Here is an 18592-nt window from a genome sequence, read left to right as displayed (position 1 = left end):
GAATTTCGGCTGCTTGGCCTTCCTTGCTCTGTCCAATTCACGTTCGGGTGTTGGCATCAGGAACTTGGGTGTTATCATAATTTTATCAAATTTTGTAAATTTTTACCGATTTGCCATAACACTTGTTTCCACGCCCTAAAGCCGCCAAAATGGTCACGTCCACACGTTTAAATAATTTTTAAAGCTTTTCTCATTTTATTCCCCAATGTCTTGATTCAGGGGAAAGCCGAGAAACGAAAACTTGATTCTTTAGTGTAACCCCCGTGAGGTGTTTTGACACTACACAGATTAGATTGTTTTTCTGAAGGGCCAACTTGTGCCGGTTGTCTGGACTCAATATACCCTTGAGGTGGTAAACTAATCGGGACAGGTGGACAAATCTGAATCTTAAGAAGTCAAGCTGGACTCCCTCAACAACCGATTGCTCCGATGTTTTTTTTTTTTTTTTTTTAGCTGCCGACCTTAGCAACATTTACGGATTTGTTGCGATTGACAGCTGATCTGCTATGGAGTCCTGTTGGTCACTTGCCAGTAGTTGGTGGGCGTTCCACTTAGGCATAACCATTAATATATCTACCGCAGTTAAGCCTAGGCCCCCTGGTTGTAGGTCAAAAATCTGACTTCAGACATCCGACGCCAAAAACCAGAGCGGTTTTTCATATCCTTGTATCACCGGTCGTGCAGGGCATTCCATCCCATCCCATCCCATTATATACAGCTCTTCCTTTCTCTGATTGGAGAGCTTGTAGGCATTTTTAAGTTCGTTTTCCTGATGCTGGTAGAATCGAACACATCTCTTGCCTCCTTTTCTTAATGATATTAGGGATCTGAGCGTATTCAAGCGCTGAGTAATGTTATCTTCAAGCATTTGGCGTTGCTTATCGTATGATTTGAAGTCACTTTCTGTTAGCATACTTAGGCTAAAGCTACTGTGGGTAGCAGTAAATATTTTGGATTCGGTGAAAAGGTTCGTGTCTAACAATACGCACCTGACAAAGTGGATAAAGTGAAATTAGTTTTCGCGGTAATAAACTTATGGACAAGTCCAGAATACTGGCACATATAGCAAATAGTGACCCCCCAAGTCACTAACAGTGAAATAATAGTGAAACGATAACATTTTCATTCAAAAATACAAAGTTAAGTTACTCGAACTGGGGCTCCGCTGCCCAGCTGCCACGCGATCGCACAAACAGCTGTTTGCGAGCTTAAAGCTTTCCCAGGGTTCAAGTTTTGGCTAGAACCCTGGTGATTTGGTGCACACTACAATATGAACCCTTTAAATGAAACCGCTGCGGCTGATGAATCGTTGGATACTGCGTTTCTCCCGAGCCCTCAATGTGCTGCCCCGCAGCGCTTTCAAAAAATAAAGCGAAAGTCTCGTGCTTCTCCGGAGACTGAAAGGAAAAAACCAAAACAAAGCATCGGCAAACAAGGGGAAAACCCTTCGACTACAGAACCTAGATATGGCGGCAATTCAAACCGATTTGGTTTACTTGCGCATCTCACAGCCGACAAACAAGTAGGCAATGAAATTGACGATCTGTATGACCAGCCCAGTACCAGTCATCAAGCTGCTATTGCTGCCGCTAAGCGGGATGCAGCCTCCGCTGGTACCACTAGTTCAGTCAAAAAGGCGCAGTCCAAACCACCTCCTATAGTAATGGAGGGAGTGGACGACGTATGCCTGATGATGCAGAGCATTGAAAGCATAGTGGACCTAGAAAAGGTTGAGGCTAGGGCGTCAATGAGCGGTGTCCTAAGGCTTTACGCGGCTGACGCTAATACATTTCGCGCCATAGTGAACTGGCTCGAGAACGAAGAATATGAGTTCCACTGCTACCAGCTTAAAGAGGACAGGCCTTACAGGGTATGCGTGAAAGGCCTGCACCACAGTACGCTACATCACCAAATCAAGGATGAGCTGGAAAAGATCGGGCACAAGGTTCTCGATATTCATACACCGCTTAGGCGAAACGAACCGGGTACCTCAAAAGCGTCGCCAGTCAATATGTTCTTCCTAAATATTGCTGCTGCGGCAAACAATAAGGAGATCCTGGCGGTTAAGGCACTATGCCATATGAGAGTAGTTATTGAGCCTCTCCGCAAGCGTAACGCTATTGTCCAGTGCCATCGTTGTCAGCAGTTTGGCCACACAGCCAAATACTGCCGTAAGGCCCACATTTGTGTGAAATGTGCCGGCGAACACCCAGCCAAGGACTGTACCAGGCCACGCATCGAGCTGTGCACTTGCTACAACTGTGGCGGTCAGCATCCTGCAAACTATAAAGGTTGCAGCAAGCTACAAGCGTTCCTGCAGCGATCCAGACCCAGAAGTGGAGTGGCTGGAAGAACAGAAGTAAACGAGCGACCAACTTCACGGGGCTTAGCTGGAGGTAAGGAGATCCCCTCTTCTCGAGGCGGAATATCTTATGCAGATGTGGCTAGAGGGTCCATTCACCACAAGCAACCACTGAGCCTGATGCACCAACAACAGAAGCAACAGCAACAGCCCAATGATGGAAGTCCCAGTCGTCAAAGGAGCCGCAGCCGGACAAGGACGTCTAGGGGTACACTTCAGCGCTCGACGGATGCTAGCAGCAGCATTGAAGCCATCCTGCAGACGCTTAATGAAAACATTAATTCTTTGCGCTCGATTCAAGAGAAGCAGATGGAATTAATGATGATGATGATGAAGCAACAGCAACAACAGTCACAGCAGCAGGGGCAGATTATCAATCTGCTCACTGCTCTCCAAGCGCGTCAAGCGCCATAATGATGCCGCTGCGCATCCTAGTGTGGAACGCCGACGGCGTATCCACGAAGTTGCCTGAAGTAGAGTGCTTCGTGCGACGTCACGAAATCGATGTATTGCTGCTCAGCGAGACACACTGCAAGGGGGCAGAGACGCCTAAGCTATTCGGATTTGTAGCCTACACTGCCAATGATCCGAGTGGTGGCAACGCCAAAGGCGGAGCAGCTATCTTAATCAAATCTAGCCTTGCCCACTTTCCGCTAACACCAATAGCCACTGCCAAGGTGCAACTTGCGCCGGCGGTTATTGAAACGGCACTTGGTCCTATAAGCTTTGGAGCGGTCTACTGCCCACCGAGATTTGCATGGACTACGGACGAGTTTAAGGACATTCTGGAAGAGTTCCAGACGAAGTTCATTGTTGCAGGCGATTGGAACGCGTCCCACTGGCTCTGGGGTGCGGGAAGGAGCAACCAAAGAGGCATTGCATTAGCGAATCTCGTCCTAAATTCGGAGGTGGACTCGCTAGCAACAGGAGGACCAACAAGATACCCGTACGGCAGTAGAGGCTCACCAGGATACATAGATTTTGCACTGACAAAGGGTGTGCTGGGCATCCACGCTAGCATAAGTGCGGTTGTTGAGCTTAGCTCCGACCACCTGCCTCTGGTAATTACGCTGGATGCGGGGGCAATATCCTACCCTAAGATGGAGCGGCTTATCACTAGGCGTAGTAACCTGGAGGTATTCCAATCGCAACTGGAGTCCACACTGCCCCTCAACACTGCCTTAAACTCTGGACAGGACGTTGATGATGCTATCGAACTGCTCACCAACAATATCAAGTCAGCAGCTAGATTGGCAACTCGCAGAATATCTCGGCAGCCCGCGGCAGATCGAATCCCAATACCCAGGGAGATCCTGCTGCTTATAGCTGAGAAGAGGCGCTTACGCACTAGGTGGATGAGGTCTCGGCACCCGTTGGACAAAACGGAATGGAATCGAGCGCTGAGTAGGCTCCGATGCGCGTTGGTGCTGCACAAAGCCGCATGGTTCGACGAAAGGCTTGCCAATACTGGAGTCGAAAGCGAAGCTACGCATTCGCTGTGGAAGGCCACGCGCGCAATCAAAAGGCGTTGCACGAGGAAGGCGCCTCTAGTCGATAGCAACGGGACATGGTGTCGGACCGACTTGGGACAAGCGGAGGTATTCGCTGCGCACCTCGCCGAGCGATTTCAACCATTCAAGCTTGCCAGCCTGCAACAGGTTGAAGAAACTCAGGACCAGCTGAACCAAGCGCTTCAAATGGATATGCCAATCACGCCGTTTGAACCCTGCGAGGTAGCCGAAGTCATTGTGCGCCAGAGTAACAACAAAGCACCTGGACATGACGTCATCTGCAACGCCACATTGAAGGCCCTGCCCAGACAAGCGATCCTCTACATAACGTTGGTTTTCAACGCTATTGTGAGGTTGCAATACTTCCCTTATCAGTGGAAGCTCGGGATAATCACCATGATCCACAAACCTGGCAAGCCGGAAAGGGAGCCCGCCTCCTACCGGCCGATCAGTCTCCTCCCTTCAATTTCGAAGGTGTTTGAGAGACTGATTGCTGTCCGGATTGTAAGGATTATGGAAGCCCAGGGGATTACCCCTGAGCACCAGTTCGGTTTCCGTGCTGGCCACTGTACTGTCGAGCAGCTCCATCGAGTCGTCGAGCAAATCCTGACGGCCTACGACAGTAAGGAATATTGTAACAGCCTCTTCTTGGACATTCGAGAAGCGTTTGATCGAGTGTGGCACATTGGACTCCAACTGAAAATCAAGCAGACGCTGCCTGCTCCATATTTTGGGCTGCTAAAATCGTACCTGGAAGGAAGGAGGTTCGCTGTGCGCTTTCATTCAGCAATTTCCACCGAGCACAACGTGGCAGCTGGTGTTCCACAAGGTAGTGTCCTCGGCCCCCTGCTCTACTGCCTGTATAGCCACGACATGCCGCAGCCGGATGTAAGCCTTTACGGGAAATCTATGTTGGCCACATTTGCCGATGACGTGTGCGTCACCTACAGGTCCCGATGCGAGCACGACGCAGCCGATGGTATCCAGGACTTTGCATACCGGTTCTCGGAATGGGCAAGACGTTGGAACATTGGCATCAATAGCAGTAAGTCCAACAACGTCTGCTTTACTTTAAAGCGGAGAACGCCACCGCCCGTCTACATCGAGGAAGCCCCCGTACCACAGCCGAACGCAGCAAAGTACCTTGGAGTGCTTCTGGATCGCAGACTCACATTTTCCAAGCATGTGACCGACATCAGAACGCGCCTACGTGCTAAGGTGGCGAAGCACTACTGGCTACTTTGTTCGCGCAGTAAATTGTCGCTATCCAACAAGCTGACAATTTACAAACAGATCTTAGCACCAAACTGGAAGTATGGGTGCCAAATCTGGGGCTTGGCATGTGACAGCCAAATCAAAAGAATCCAGGCTATTCAAAATAAGGTAGCAAGACTTATCACCGGCTGCGAGTGGTTTGTTCGAAACACCACTCTGCACAGAGACCTAAAACTAGCAACGGTTTTCGACGAAATAAACCAGCACTCGAGCAGATACCATGACAGGCTGGAGCGCCACAGAAATCGGCTGGCCAGCGCTCTAAATAGATCTCGCCCACCAAGGAGGCTCAATAGAAGGCAACCGAGGGATCTCATTACCCGATCTCCTTTGACAAGGGTCCGCAGAAGCTGACGCTTATCTTAAATCCTATTTGTTATATGTGATTGTTATGTAATTCTAGTTAAATTACTGTAAATTTGAAAAAGCTAACTATAGTTAGCCGGCGAGCCCAAAATGGGCTGAATTAATAGATAAGAAGGACACAAAGGGGCTTCATGACTTCCCCGTATGCCTTAATAAATAAACTAATTAAAAAAAAAAAAAAAAAAAAAAAAACTGTGGGTAGCAGCGTTGTTTACTTTTTCAATCCACTGGGAGAACTCAGCATTTCCGGTGGCCAAGTATTTATACTTGTTTACAATATTTCGAAGCCTCCACGTCACCAGCCTGTCGTGTTCTTCATATAACTTGTTACTTAGGGCTGTGGAATGTATTGTAATTTCCTGTTACATTAGAGGCTGATATCTGAATACCTGCAATGAACTCACCAATACCGAGATTAGCCAATAATAAGAGTGCTATTATCTTCATTCCGCTAACTAGTAAAGCCTACTGATACGGTTATTTTGAATATTGTTTTTTTATAAAGCTAAAATAATTTATTAAAAATTGTAGGAAACCAATTAAGCAAGCCTGATAATTGATACAATTGATTTTTTACACTCTTCGAGGATATGCAAAGAAAATGATAAGTAAAGAAGACTTGAAGATATTTGACCTTTTAACCCAACTAATAAATTCTAAAAAAACATGTTATGTTAATGATAGCCGAATACAAGTTAGCAAACTTAGTAACTCTTGCCCTAACAACTAAGTTGCTTTACATTCAATTCGGACGAATGTGGAAAGCTGCGCCACGCTATATTGGTGGACTTTACGTACCGATGACAATTCAACAATTCAACAATTCAACAATTCATATACATTCATCAAACATTTTTCAAAAGTGATTCCGTTCTCATTAGAGTCAATATGGGATTTTCCTGAAACGAATTGAATTTCTCATATGTTCATGGTTTATTTAATTAGTCTTACACTCTGTTCAAATATGTTATAGATTCATTTATTTTCAATTGATTCGCGCGATTACAGTATTTTCTAAATAAGAACTATTTGGTAAGTAATTAGCAAGCTAGTTAAACTAATTAGTGTGCTAAAATAATAAAGCCCATGTAACGAGTGCCCCAAAAACCATACATTTCATGAACTTAAAAAAGAAAAAATGTCATCATCAAATAGGAAAAGTTATCTTATCTATCTACCAGTTTTTTTTTTTCAAATGGCAAAGCGGAACAGTCGATAAGACCGACAGATGGACCGACTGTCCCGCTGTTGGTCCCGCTCTCGGTCAGGATCTCGGTCCCGTTGTTGGTCCCGTTGTCGGTCCCGCTGTCGGTCCCGTTGTCGGTCCCGCTGTCGGTCCCGTTGTCGGTCGGGAAAAAATTGTTGCCACGCTCACTCTCACTCTACGAGTAAAGCGTATACTAATTTTAGAACGTTTGTAAGTACATGAATGAAGGATTTTCTAATTTGTATAGCCACATTTTTTTTTACTTTTATTACATTTACTTAATATTAAACTGCATTAAAAAAAATCTATGTCACCCAGCCAAGATGCATTCAGAGCAATCAGCCTTAAATGGACCGCTCAGCTGCCACGCCCCGATCGGCCACTATCCTTTCCGCCACGACCCCAAACCGGGGGCCATCAACATCATCATTATCATTACCGTTATCATCGTTGGTCGGCTGGCATTTCCGCTGGGCTCGAGAGTTGGCCAAGGGCCATTACAGAAGTTGACCAACTTTTAATACCAGCACTGGCCATGTTGCGCATGTGTAATCCCATTAAAATCCAATAAGTTAAATTATTTCCATTATTATTATGTGAACGCACTTTGTCGCCGTCCGTCCATCAGCTTATCCGCCCGCTCCCCCTGTTCCCACTCTCTTGTGTCCTGCGTGATAACTGTTCATGTGGGCGTTTATCTCTCCTGTGGCTTTTGTCCTCCGCTGCCGTTTTCCTCCTCACCTCTACACTTGAAAAGTTTTTTGAGAGCTTCCCAATTATATTTCGAATTTGAACGCTATTTTTGTTATTTTAGAAGACTATTAGAAGTCGGTTAATGCGCCTTCGATATTGAGAATGGTGGACACATAGTTCTCTTGGTTCCCGGTTTTTTTTAGCCAAATTCTTATTATATATTTCATACATATTTCCATAAACTTTGCCCACGCGAGTTGAAGAGTTAAATTTCAGTGTATTGAGGGTTTTAAATCCAACGGCAGCACTTTTGACCAATATCTGCAACACTTCAAATTGTGCTGGCTGATTCTGTTTCATCTGCTGGTCGTTGTCCGAGTGTGGTCACGCCCCTCAATTCCCGCCCCCGTCGTTGGTCCCGTGTTTGTTGGCCATTAAATTGCATTACGTTCGTGCAATCATAATGATTGCCATTGCCATTGCCGTTGTTGTTTCCATTGTGTCGAGTAATTTGCGTATATTTTTTAATTACTTGGATGCTGGCTTCGAAGCTTAAGTGCGGCTGGGGTTTTGATGGGACTTAACTAAGATAATCGATTTTTCCGATGAGGCATCCTCAGAAAATTCTGGATAACTGGGAAATACATCCTGCTATCTTAAGCTCAAAATCAGATGAAGCTTAAAATAGTTTAAATAGCATATGGCTTTTCTATTAGTAGCCCAAAGTTCAGTTTGTGAACTAAGAGTTGATTTTGCGTTTGACTTAAAACCAGCGACTATTTTGGCCGAAATACCAAATAAACTAGATATAAGCCAGTAATGCCTTCTTGAAATATTCCAATAAATGAGTATTACATGGTATTGAGAACCTGGCCGGAACCGGCTCTTTCATAACTCGCTTTCAATGGCATCGTTAATGGCCAGATCCACTGGACGGATGCAATCACCATCAATATCAGGCAATCAATACTCGATGAGCCAATCGAAGGCAAACCAGACCATAAATGCCTGTGAGCCACTTGAAAGCCATCAAAGCTGTTATCTAATGGAATTCTTAAACTTTTGCTGGTTATTTTCCTTTCTTTGGCCATTTCTGCAACCAAAAGGGTCCATAATTAAAGATGCAACGCATAATGGAGCTCTAATGGCTAATGAATGGGGGACTGGGTTGTTTTGGGTGGCTTGGGAGGATTGGGAGGATTGGAAAGCGGAAGGAGATGGAATGCAAGATGCCATTTTTCTCCGCCGCGGCAATGGAATTCAAAATTAACTCATTAAACTTGACGGCGGCCAACGCGTCGTATACGTAATGGGCCAAGATCTCGCCAAAGATTAATGATTTTCCCAGTGACAGCGAGCGGAGGAGAGATGGAGAACGTGCGATATACATCTCCGGCTGGCGAGAATTTCCATGCAATTATTTCCATATCAACTTCAATGCGCCGTGAAAAGTCTCGCGATGAGCAGGAGCAATGAAAAACCGATTTGCTGTTGTGACAATAGTAATTTTTCACTCGCTTGCCTTCATTGTCCGAGTTAAACTGATGGTGCCACTGGCACTGCCATTGACACGGCCACAGCCACTTCCTCAGCTCCAGCTCCTCAGTTCCTGAGATAATCAGAGGTTCGTCGCCGGGCCTTCCTCCTCTGAATTTCATTTAAATGATTACGGTTTTCCATTTCCCTTTTCGCTGCTGGCGCTTGTGTGTTTATTTTCGTGTCTACGGCTGGCGACCATCACGTGAGGCATACATTTTTCATCAGCCGGCCGTCTTTCGGGCATATTTTGCACTCCATTGGCAACTGGTCCGGGGGATGACCAATTGGCTTGATGACCCATTCCGACACACTTACTTCCTGCTTATTGGTTATTTATGTTGGTTTTCTTTTACGAGCCCCTTTCATTTTGTTAATCAATTTTTGTTTGTGTATTGCGTGGCGAACAGGCCTAAAACAACATTTTCGCAGCACTCAATAGTAACTTTCAGCTTTTACTGCTTACATCCTGAACCGAATTTTCGATTCAGGCGAACTGCTTAATAGTTTTGAGCCTAAACTTACAACTTTGTCATTTCAGAACTACGTTTGGATTTCCTTTTTAAAACGCATTTTTAGTCCGGCTAGTTACATATTTAACTTCCTGAATTATTTAGAAATTCAATGAGTTTTTTAAACTTTTTATTTTAAATTAGCTGATCGCAGAGTAATCTATCATATTAGCATTCTATCATACATAAATACTCCAAAGTTTGGTTTAAAATCTAGCTCATATGAATATAGTTTTACTTGCAGTTTGACTAAAAACTTAGCACGCATCAATTATGCAAATTCATTTTTCGCTTTTTTGGCCTCAACGCAATGCCCCCAAGTGTTTCGAAACGTTTTTATAAATTCATTAGAAAATAAGTCTCGTGTAGGTAGACCCAATGTCCTTTGGATCCTTCAGCTCCCGCATAAAATGGTTAGAAACTACAAAATGGTGAGTTGGAAGTTTAGTTAAATTAGGCTAAAGTGGTGTGGGGGACAAAAAGGCAAATAGTTGTGCAAAAGTTGCCACGTGAATAAATTTAAATATTAAATGTAGCTAAAACTGAAAACTGCGTCCGTCGAACAAAATATATATTAAATCTAGATACCACTGATAACAAACATTGCGCAAATGTGAAATATAGCTTAAAACTAAATTTCAATTACCGAATGATGGGCACTTATGAAATATAAATAATATAATATATAAATAGGATTCGTGACCGCACCGCAGACATGATACAAAAGTAAGTGCAACATTTTTGAAATATCCGCAGCTCTTTTGTTGCCCGTCCAGAGCGACCGCAGCCAGTCCCTAAACATTGGACCAAAAGCCAAGGATCGAGGAGCGAAGGACCAAAGGAGTACAGGACCAAGGACTGAGGACCGGTCTCTGTCCCGGTGATGGGGCACTGAGTAATATTTATTATCACAAAACATTTGTGCAAATGTCCTGCTCGCATAAGCAACGGCGCTGTCGGCCAGTCCTTGGAGAACATTTATCTTATTATCTTTGCATATAGCGGCGGCAGCAGCAACAAAGTCGCATAAATAAGACTCAGCGCGGCAACAACAATGCGATGATGAGCAACATTAGGCAAGGACAAACAGCGCAGGACGAAGGATTCAGCAGGGCTCAGGGAAAACCAAAAGTCAAGTCAAGCCAACAGACCGCAGAGACAACAATACAGGGGCGGAAAGTTGAAATTTTTGGCAAGGCCTTGCCCACATGGCAGTTGGGGGGAGGGGGCAGGATACAGGGGGGCAGGCGACAGGGGAGCAGCCGCAAAAGTTGCTCATACGCCCCGTGGCCCCCATTTTGTATTTGATTTGGTTTGCTTTTGCCATAGCACACACTTGCACACTCGCACACATGGCAACTTTCTGCCTGTGGAAATTTTTTAATTGATTAAAGCCGCATTTGCATTGCAGCTTACAAGAAGCTTAACAATTTGCGTGTTCCCCCATATTATTTTTGGGGCTTTGGCGTTTATTTGGTTTTATTTTTGCTGGTTGTTTACTTTCAAAAGCTGCAGCTGCATTTGTTGTTGCGCTTTCCTTCTGCAATTGCCATTTCTGGCCAATTCTGGCCAACTACTGTAATTAAAAATATACCCCAAGCTAATGGAACTCGTTGGAATGTACATTTTGTATGAAATATTTACACGATTCCCCAATTCCTCGACAAATTTGTTGGCCTTGGAAATATAACAAAATACCTATATTTAATGTGGAATATTGCAAAATGTTTTTCCAGCTGTGGAAAAAATGTGAAAAATATACAATTACAATTACAACTACTTATACAATTTAGTTTGTTCTCTTCGGATGATATAACTATTACAATTGTAAAGAACGCTACTCATTTACTGCATGTTTGCATTGCTTTCCAAACTAACTTTTTCTTTTGATTTAAATAATATAACAAGAGAAGTAATATTTACGGGCCAAGCTTTTTTATCAGTTTCTGTGACATTTTTGAGCCAAAGCATAAAGAACGGGAAAAGGTGAAAAATCGGAATAAACAAATGGCTTCCAAATTGCCCACGGGGATTGAAGCTCTCCTGGGTTCCTTGGCTGGGCCTAAGCCAATCTGCTGCAAATGGAAAAATAATAAAATCAAAAGGCCAAAGTGGAAGTCAGACCAAAACACCAAAAACCCAGCCAAAGGGGCCGCAATAAGCTAAACGAAAAACTTGGATTCATAGTCAGGTCGAGCATTTCCTTGTGGCTGGCAGTGATTTTAGACCAGGGAAAAAGGATCCGAATCTTAAAGGTTGTTTCCCACGAGTGTTTGCATTGATTTTTGAAACATTTGTCATGTACAGCGACTTCAAGTCGCTATATTATAGATACATTTACCTATGTTTTGAGTTTATTTTCCGCAGATTCAAAAATGCATGATGGTAGCATCCTAGCCATATTTATGCAGTCCCAAAACCCCGGGCCAGCAACAAAAACACCATCAACTGTGGAAAAACCAGCAAAAACAGGGGACAGGTCGGTCGCATGTTGAACATGCAAAACATTTGGCCATTTTATCAGCGCCTCTGCTTACATTATTATCATTGTTGTTATTGCGCCATTTTGCCAGATACGTTTTCGGCATTTGTTGTTTTTCAATATTTTCAATGCTGTGGTCGCTGCAGTAATATTATAATATTCACAAAGCCTTTCGTTATAACTGAGAGTAGAATCAGCAAAGTACTACTTTATATTCATTTAGCTACAAATGTTAAAAGATGAAATATTCAGTATGTTCGAGGATTTATAGAAAAATCAAATGCTTATTCCTATTATCATTCCTGTTTCATTTTACTTGAAATATGCATTACTTTGATTGGATAACAAGGCTCTTTCGCTTAACCTCAACACGAAGAGAATAAAGAGAACCCCTCGAATTTTCCTCAATTTTCTTGACTCTGTAGATTTCCATTTTCGCTAATACTGCGTCGATTTTTCCAGCGCCATTCGAACGATTTCCATTGTCAGTTGTGTGTTTTGTGTTTGCTGCGCTTCGCTACTAATTTTTGCCGCATGTTCATGAACCAAAAAATTGCTGTTCCCATTGGCAATTCCGAATGCCACGCCCCCTGCATCGCAGCCCCCTTTGCTGGCGTACGCGGCGTATGCGTGTTGGCCAACTTGTCGCTTTTGTTGTTGTGGGTTTTGTTGTCTGACAGTTGGCAGGAAAAATATTAACGATGCCACAGCGCTTTTAAAACACACATACCTATATCCACACAGTTCCTGTTTTTTTTCGGGTTTGGTGGAAAATATTTACTGTGCTTTAACCGGTATTCTCGGTTGGTTATGTTCCTGTTTTTTCCGTTGTCGTTCGCACAGTTTTCAACTATTTTCGTAATTGCGGCGCATTGTCGCTGCCATTAGTTTTCCCTTACTGTTTTTCCCTTTTCACTCGGTGTTTATGGATCTTTTTTCCATTTATTTATGTTTGAAGTTGGTACTAACTATGTTTGAGGATTTATGAATTTATTTTCGGCGCTGTATAATTGAATTATTTTTTGACTGCTTCCCAACGCAGTTTTCCAGTACTATGGCCATCTTTTTATCTTTTAAAAATGGCAGCCATTCAATGGCCCACGAAATCGATGATGAAATATAGCAGGTTCTCGATTTTGGCTTGTGGGATCCATCCTCAGGGAGTAATTGAAATTCCATCGTTCACCGATAAGGGAGAACTGAACCATCAACGGACGTTGGGGAAATGCACGATAAGTTCTTCTGACGTGGCCAATCATTTGGCCCAAACCCCCCCCTCCTCTCTTGGGCCACCACCGCTTTTCTACGTGTTTCGCGTTGCAATTTTCAGCTGAGCTCATGTGCAAACGAGCAATTTTCGTCAGCCCGAAAGAAGAAACTCCGATGCAGCCTGAGTTTGATTTTGAGCTGCAGATGCAGCTTGCATTCAATCAGCAAAGCTGATCGACAATTGAATGAAATGCGATTTGCTCCGACAGAACGATGCAGGACCCTCAATATTCTGTCCTCACTTGCGTATTCATTTTCCAATTTGGGGAAGGGCAGCGCGGACTAATTGGTCTCGTTTTAATGGGAGATAGTGAACTAGTCTGTCCACTTCTGAGCTGCACAGGAAGGAATGTTGGTAAATAAGAAGATGATATTTTTCATAAAAATTAAATAATAGTAATTAACACTATCATCGATTTTAGACCGAAAATCCTGATCCTAATAAATATATTTATAAACCTCTTCCTCCTTTTCTTCCTGTGTAATTCCTAGTGTAACCCGCTTTCAGAATTTGTATGGAGCCCTCGCCTCGCCACATTCGACTGCAATCTTACTGGGGATCATTTGAAGTTCTTCTGGTCACTCTGATGGAAGTGCACACCACCCAACGGCTGTTCATCCTGCTCTGCGGCGTAAAGGAAAAACTGCGATGAACTGGGCAAATTAATATGCCTTTAGTCCCAATTGTAGATGCTATTAAGACTTGGAACGCACTAGAGTGAACTTACAATTAGATAACACTTACAATTTTGCTAAGAGAAAAAAATCCCAAGTAGGCCTAACTTAATTTTTTTATTTTTTTAAGTCATTACATATACTTTAGCTCTTTTCAATAGTGATTATTAAATGCACATGTAGGTCCATAAAGTTTTCTTATTAAAATATAACAGACGAACAAACAAGAAGGCACAAGAAATATTTTGTGAGATTTTCCTCTTTCTTTGTAGTATTGAATACATTAAAGAGAGATGCTTGGTAGTCTATAACAAATTAAGAACCTTTCAAATAAATCTGAACTAGCTCCACTTTTTATTTATGGGCTGTAGTTATTGTGTTTTGTCGTTATTTAAAGTTTCAATTTGTTTAGATGAGTGCTAGAATTCAATTAAGCTCCACTTTCTGCGCTGTGGTTCGCATTTTTCTCCGCCCACGTTAGTTGCTTTGAAATGTTAAAGTTCTCACATTCTCACATTACGCATACGCCACGTGGGCTGTTCCAAGTGGAGTGGGTGTTTCGGTGGGTGCATGCGTTATGTTATGGGCTGCGATGCGGTTCATTTGGTTAATGCACCTCATCTGGGTCAGCCTATTATTCACGGTTGCATTGTATAATGACAATTCCTCCGAGTGGTGTGTGTTGTGTGTGTGTGAGAGAGGGTGGGCGCATCTGTGCATGGACAATGCACATGAGTGTGCGTCACAGGCACCAATGTGTGCGTGCATTTGTTGCCTGGCAGGCTTTTTGTTTTGGCCTACTAAACTTTCGATGGTGGCTTCGTATCTCAAATGCCGAGGCAACCACCACCTGGAACTCATGCCATTTTTGACAAGGTCTTACGTTCCAATGATGGCAGAAAACAATAGGTGTTGGTGCAACAACCGCACTAAAGAGCTTAAAATGTTTACGGTACTTAAGTGCATTATATTAACTTAATTCCGAGAGTTGTATAAGCGTGTAATAAAATGAAACTATTTGAAAAGGTGAATACCAGCCATAGTGTTGTTGTTCCGCTTCCTAAAGAATGTTGCTAATATATGAGAACTCGCTGGCAGGCGAGTGGAAATAAATTTAAAAAAGCTACTAAAATAATACTACTAAAATAAAAGTTGCCCGCTCAAGGTAACGCCCTTTTCGGCTTCTGTTGGTGGCACCTCATATGCATTTTTCCCAGCATCCGGCTCACATATATCCTTGTTTATGGACGCGGATGAGCGGGCCATTGTGTTAATGAAATTTCGTGGCCGCGTGCGCGAAAAGGGCTTTCAATAAATAAAGCGCGGGCAGCGGTCGAGTGCTCGAGCATAATTACGCGTTAAAAAATTACAATAATTTTTAATTAACATTGCGAACGGGCTGCACTTTCGACCAGGTAAATGAAAGAAAAATACAAGAGAGGGCTATTTATAAATGCGCATTATGCAAATGCACTTGCTTGCAGAGAAAGAACAGAAGCTTTGGGAAAATTGGTGAAAAATCAAAGAAAGTGTGTGGATAAATCTAATTTAATAAATGTTTGGCTTAATAACGTCTTAAGCACGAGTGAAACAAAACAAATGTGCGAAATCGAGAGAATCGGGTTCTGCCATTTGGGATTCGGCCGAGATTGCAGCTGCTCGAGGATTGCATTTCCACCACTCAAGAGAAAGTCCTTTTTCCTTTCCTCAATTGTCAAGGAGCACTTTCGAGTCAGCCACGCCCCTCACTAATTTTATCTATTTCTTGCACTTTGGCCAAAAAGCAATTGTCTTAGACAACGTTTCATCATCGAGGCAGACGTCGCCGCCCTCGAGTGGAAAAGGGCGTGGAAAACGGGGTGCTGGGTGGAAAAGTGGCGAGGGGCTGGGCGAAGGGCACTTGAGCTTGAGCTTGTTGAAAATCAATTTCTTGCATCATTGTTTGCCAAGTGAAGTGCACTGGAAAATTTCTTCGTAGCCAACAGAGCAGGGCTCCACACTCTGCTCAATCCTCGCTGCGATTTCTCCTGCTGGCTGTATTAAAAATCAACGTATATTGATGCATCGAGTGCAAAGCCAAATGAAAGCAATTAAGCTGCTCAACTTTTCGACTCCGTTCACAGAGCCATCACAGGGAAATCAGGGAAGGTGCGGGGAGGGGATCGGGCTGGAAAAGGGGCTGGGAGGGGTCTTAGTGACCCCTGCTGAAGGACGCATTTTCTTTTTGCTGATTACTTTTGGCCAATTGCCGTCGTTGTTGCTGTGGGCCCAAAGCCTGCATCGAAGTTGGCTCTAACGAATCGTAATAAAGGAATTAGCCTGGCCAAAAAGTCCTGGTCGTGTGAGGATCCAAAATCTCAGCTTTCTGAAACAATACCTGACATGGTCCCCGGGTCACTCGACTATGGAAAACGAGGGACGTGCTCAAACTTCGGATACAAAATGATATATAAAAATATACCCTTTATAGAAGGAGTATATGCTGAAATTGCGGAGTTTTGCCTTTTCTGAGGCAATTGCCAGTTTTATGCCTAAAAATAATTCAAATGACACTCGTGTAATTTCCTTTGACTAGCCAATAAAGCTTGGAATATTTTTATGGCTATAATACCGGAGCTCGTTTCGCCAAGAGTATCTTATCTCTCGTCATTTGGCTTATCCTTTTCCCAAGGCTGCTTGTTATTGCTGGCACCGCCATTCATTTCGTTGCACTAATTTGAGGAACACAAGCGCCAATTCCTTTTCGGGAAACAGGCGAAGGGACAAATTTGCTCTAGACATCCTGTTCGCAGTGCCTTCCTCGTCATCTTCCTTTTCGTCCTGGGCGAAAAAGTTGTAATTCTATTTTCAAAATTCGTTTAGTCCTCTGTTTGTGCAGGAATACGTTATTTTCTTTGTGTGCCGAACCCCTCCAAAGGACCCATTCCTGTCACTTGAAAACACGAAATGAAGTTGCAAACTTTTCACTCTTTACTCATTTCTGTTTCGCCATTTTCGTTTCCTACCCTCGAAAAGGGTTGTATCTTTTTGTATCCGGTCTTGGCGTTTTGGCCTGGTCGATAGAACATATTGCTAAAAGTCAGATAAAATCTACATCGACAAAAAATTCAGAAATAGAACATTTTTTTTTGTATAATCGATCAGATCTCTTAAATATAAACATTTATTTGTATTTATATTTAAGGGTGTAGAAAATAATTAAATTTATTTTAATTTCTGTATATATCATTACTTTCCTTCTGTTTTTAGTTGGAAACCTTAGTATAGTTTGTCCATGCGTAGATCAGGGAGTGGATTTTCACCAGGTGGTTCCATTGGGCGTTCCTTGGGGAGTTTTGTGGGTGGTTCCGTGGGTGGTTCCATGGGTGGTGCAGGCGCACCAGCATCAGTGGGTCGTCTCAACCGCCGCTGTCATGTCATCATCATGTTGATGAAGCAACCGGATGATGAATGGACGTGCGCCACAGTGGAGCTTCAATTGATGCAATCAGCGTAAAGTGACAGTTTTTTTTGCAGCCACCCATTTTTTTTGGCTCGTTTTTCGCTGTCCTGAAGGATCTTGGTGTTCTGGTTGTTGTTTCTGCGGGATTGTGTTGCATGTCGCACGTTGTTCGGTTTGTTAGATGTCTGCGTTGTTGCTGCCTTTGTTGTCGCTATTGTTGTTGTCACTGGTTATATGACTGGCGGTTTGATGAGTTCGATGCGATTCGCCTTGGTTGTTTTTCCTATCTTTGAGATGAGGAATTCAGCAAGACGGCCCGCAGTTTCTGAAATTTAATTCATTTTGCTCAAAGAATTAATTTAATAGCGGTTTTTCGCATGCAAAATGCATTACCAAGTTATTTTTATAGCAATCGGAATGAAAGGAAGGATTCTTCTAATATTCCTAGTCCCAAATCTACTCACCTTAGTTATAGATATAGATAAGTTGCAACCCTTTAAGGACATATTAGAGTGGACCCAATCAAATCAACTATTTGGCCAGCCAAACGAACTCCACCTATATAATCAGCTCCATTATCGAAAAGCAGGATAAGCCAGCATTTTTCTTTATATTGCCCATCCAATCGCAAAATATGAAAAGCTTAAAAAAGTAGTTATATTGTTTGACCAATGGTCTTTTTCTGCTGCCTCCGCTATCTGCAGGACAACAAATTCAACTTTTCTGTGCGATATGAAGAAATAGAAATTGCTTTTTGCCCAAATACACGCTAGTGGAAATCGCAATGGAGGCCAGGAGCAAAAGGAACGGGGACAAACAGCAAAAAAAATGGAAATTAAGTTGCCACAAAGCAGATATTCCAAGAGGCAGGCGGCAGTCGACAGTCGGCCTGAATAAATGCCCGAAATCAGCATAATGTAATGGAAACAATTTTTATGACAACAGACCAAACGAATCGGACGTCGGATGGGATCGGATGGAGATGGCGCTGGTGTGCCACGGGACGGACTCGGAATGGCCATGGCCATGGGAGGATGTTGTCTTCCCGGGGCACTGAATCAAGTCCCTGCTTTCGGATCCGGACCAATGTCAGCGTAAAACTGACAAATTAGCATTTTTTCCATTTTCCGGCCCCGCCCATTTCGAGCGGCCCGCCGACTAAATATTTGTTCGCCGACCGCAGCTCACAGAATGTGTATCTGCGTATAAAAAGAGTGACTGGTAAAATAGTTGAGTTGAGTTATTTTTGCAGCTGACCTAAT

General features: G+C 43.4%; 1 protein-coding gene across 1 annotated transcript; it reads right to left on the bottom strand.

The window, feature by feature from the left end:
* Nucleotides 1-622: 622 nt before the first annotated feature.
* On the bottom strand, nt 623-5972 carry LOC117137652. Its single transcript, XM_033299191.1, has 3 exons — nt 5919-5972; nt 5713-5851; nt 623-935 (listed from the first exon to the last, which is right to left on the bottom strand). Exons 1-3 carry the CDS (start codon nt 5959-5961, stop codon nt 623-625), a joined length of 495 nt encoding a protein of 164 aa, XP_033155082.1. The 5' UTR covers nt 5962-5972.
* Nucleotides 5973-18592: the final 12620 nt, after the last annotated feature.

Source organism: Drosophila mauritiana, chromosome 2L (assembly GCF_004382145.1).
Source record: "Drosophila mauritiana strain mau12 chromosome 2L, ASM438214v1, whole genome shotgun sequence".
Lineage (NCBI taxonomy): Eukaryota > Metazoa > Arthropoda > Insecta > Diptera > Drosophilidae > Drosophila > Drosophila mauritiana.
The sequence above is the reverse complement of the archived record's forward strand: the minus strand, read 5'-3'. Positions and strand labels throughout refer to the sequence as shown.

Bases quoted from the DNA above. Each gene is read 5' to 3' on its own strand.
- LOC117137652 (XM_033299191.1), bottom strand. From the start codon at position 5,961: ATGAAGATAATAGCACTCTTATTATTGGCTAATCTCGGTATTG. The intron at 5,852-5,918 runs GTGAGTTCATTG...TACATTCCACAG, and splicing joins ATTGGCTAATCTCGGTATTG to CCCTAAGTAACAAGTTATAT. The intron at 936-5,712 runs CCACAGTTTTTT...ATTTACTGCTAC, and splicing joins AAAGTAAACAACGCTGCTAC to CCACAGTAGCTTTAGCCTAA.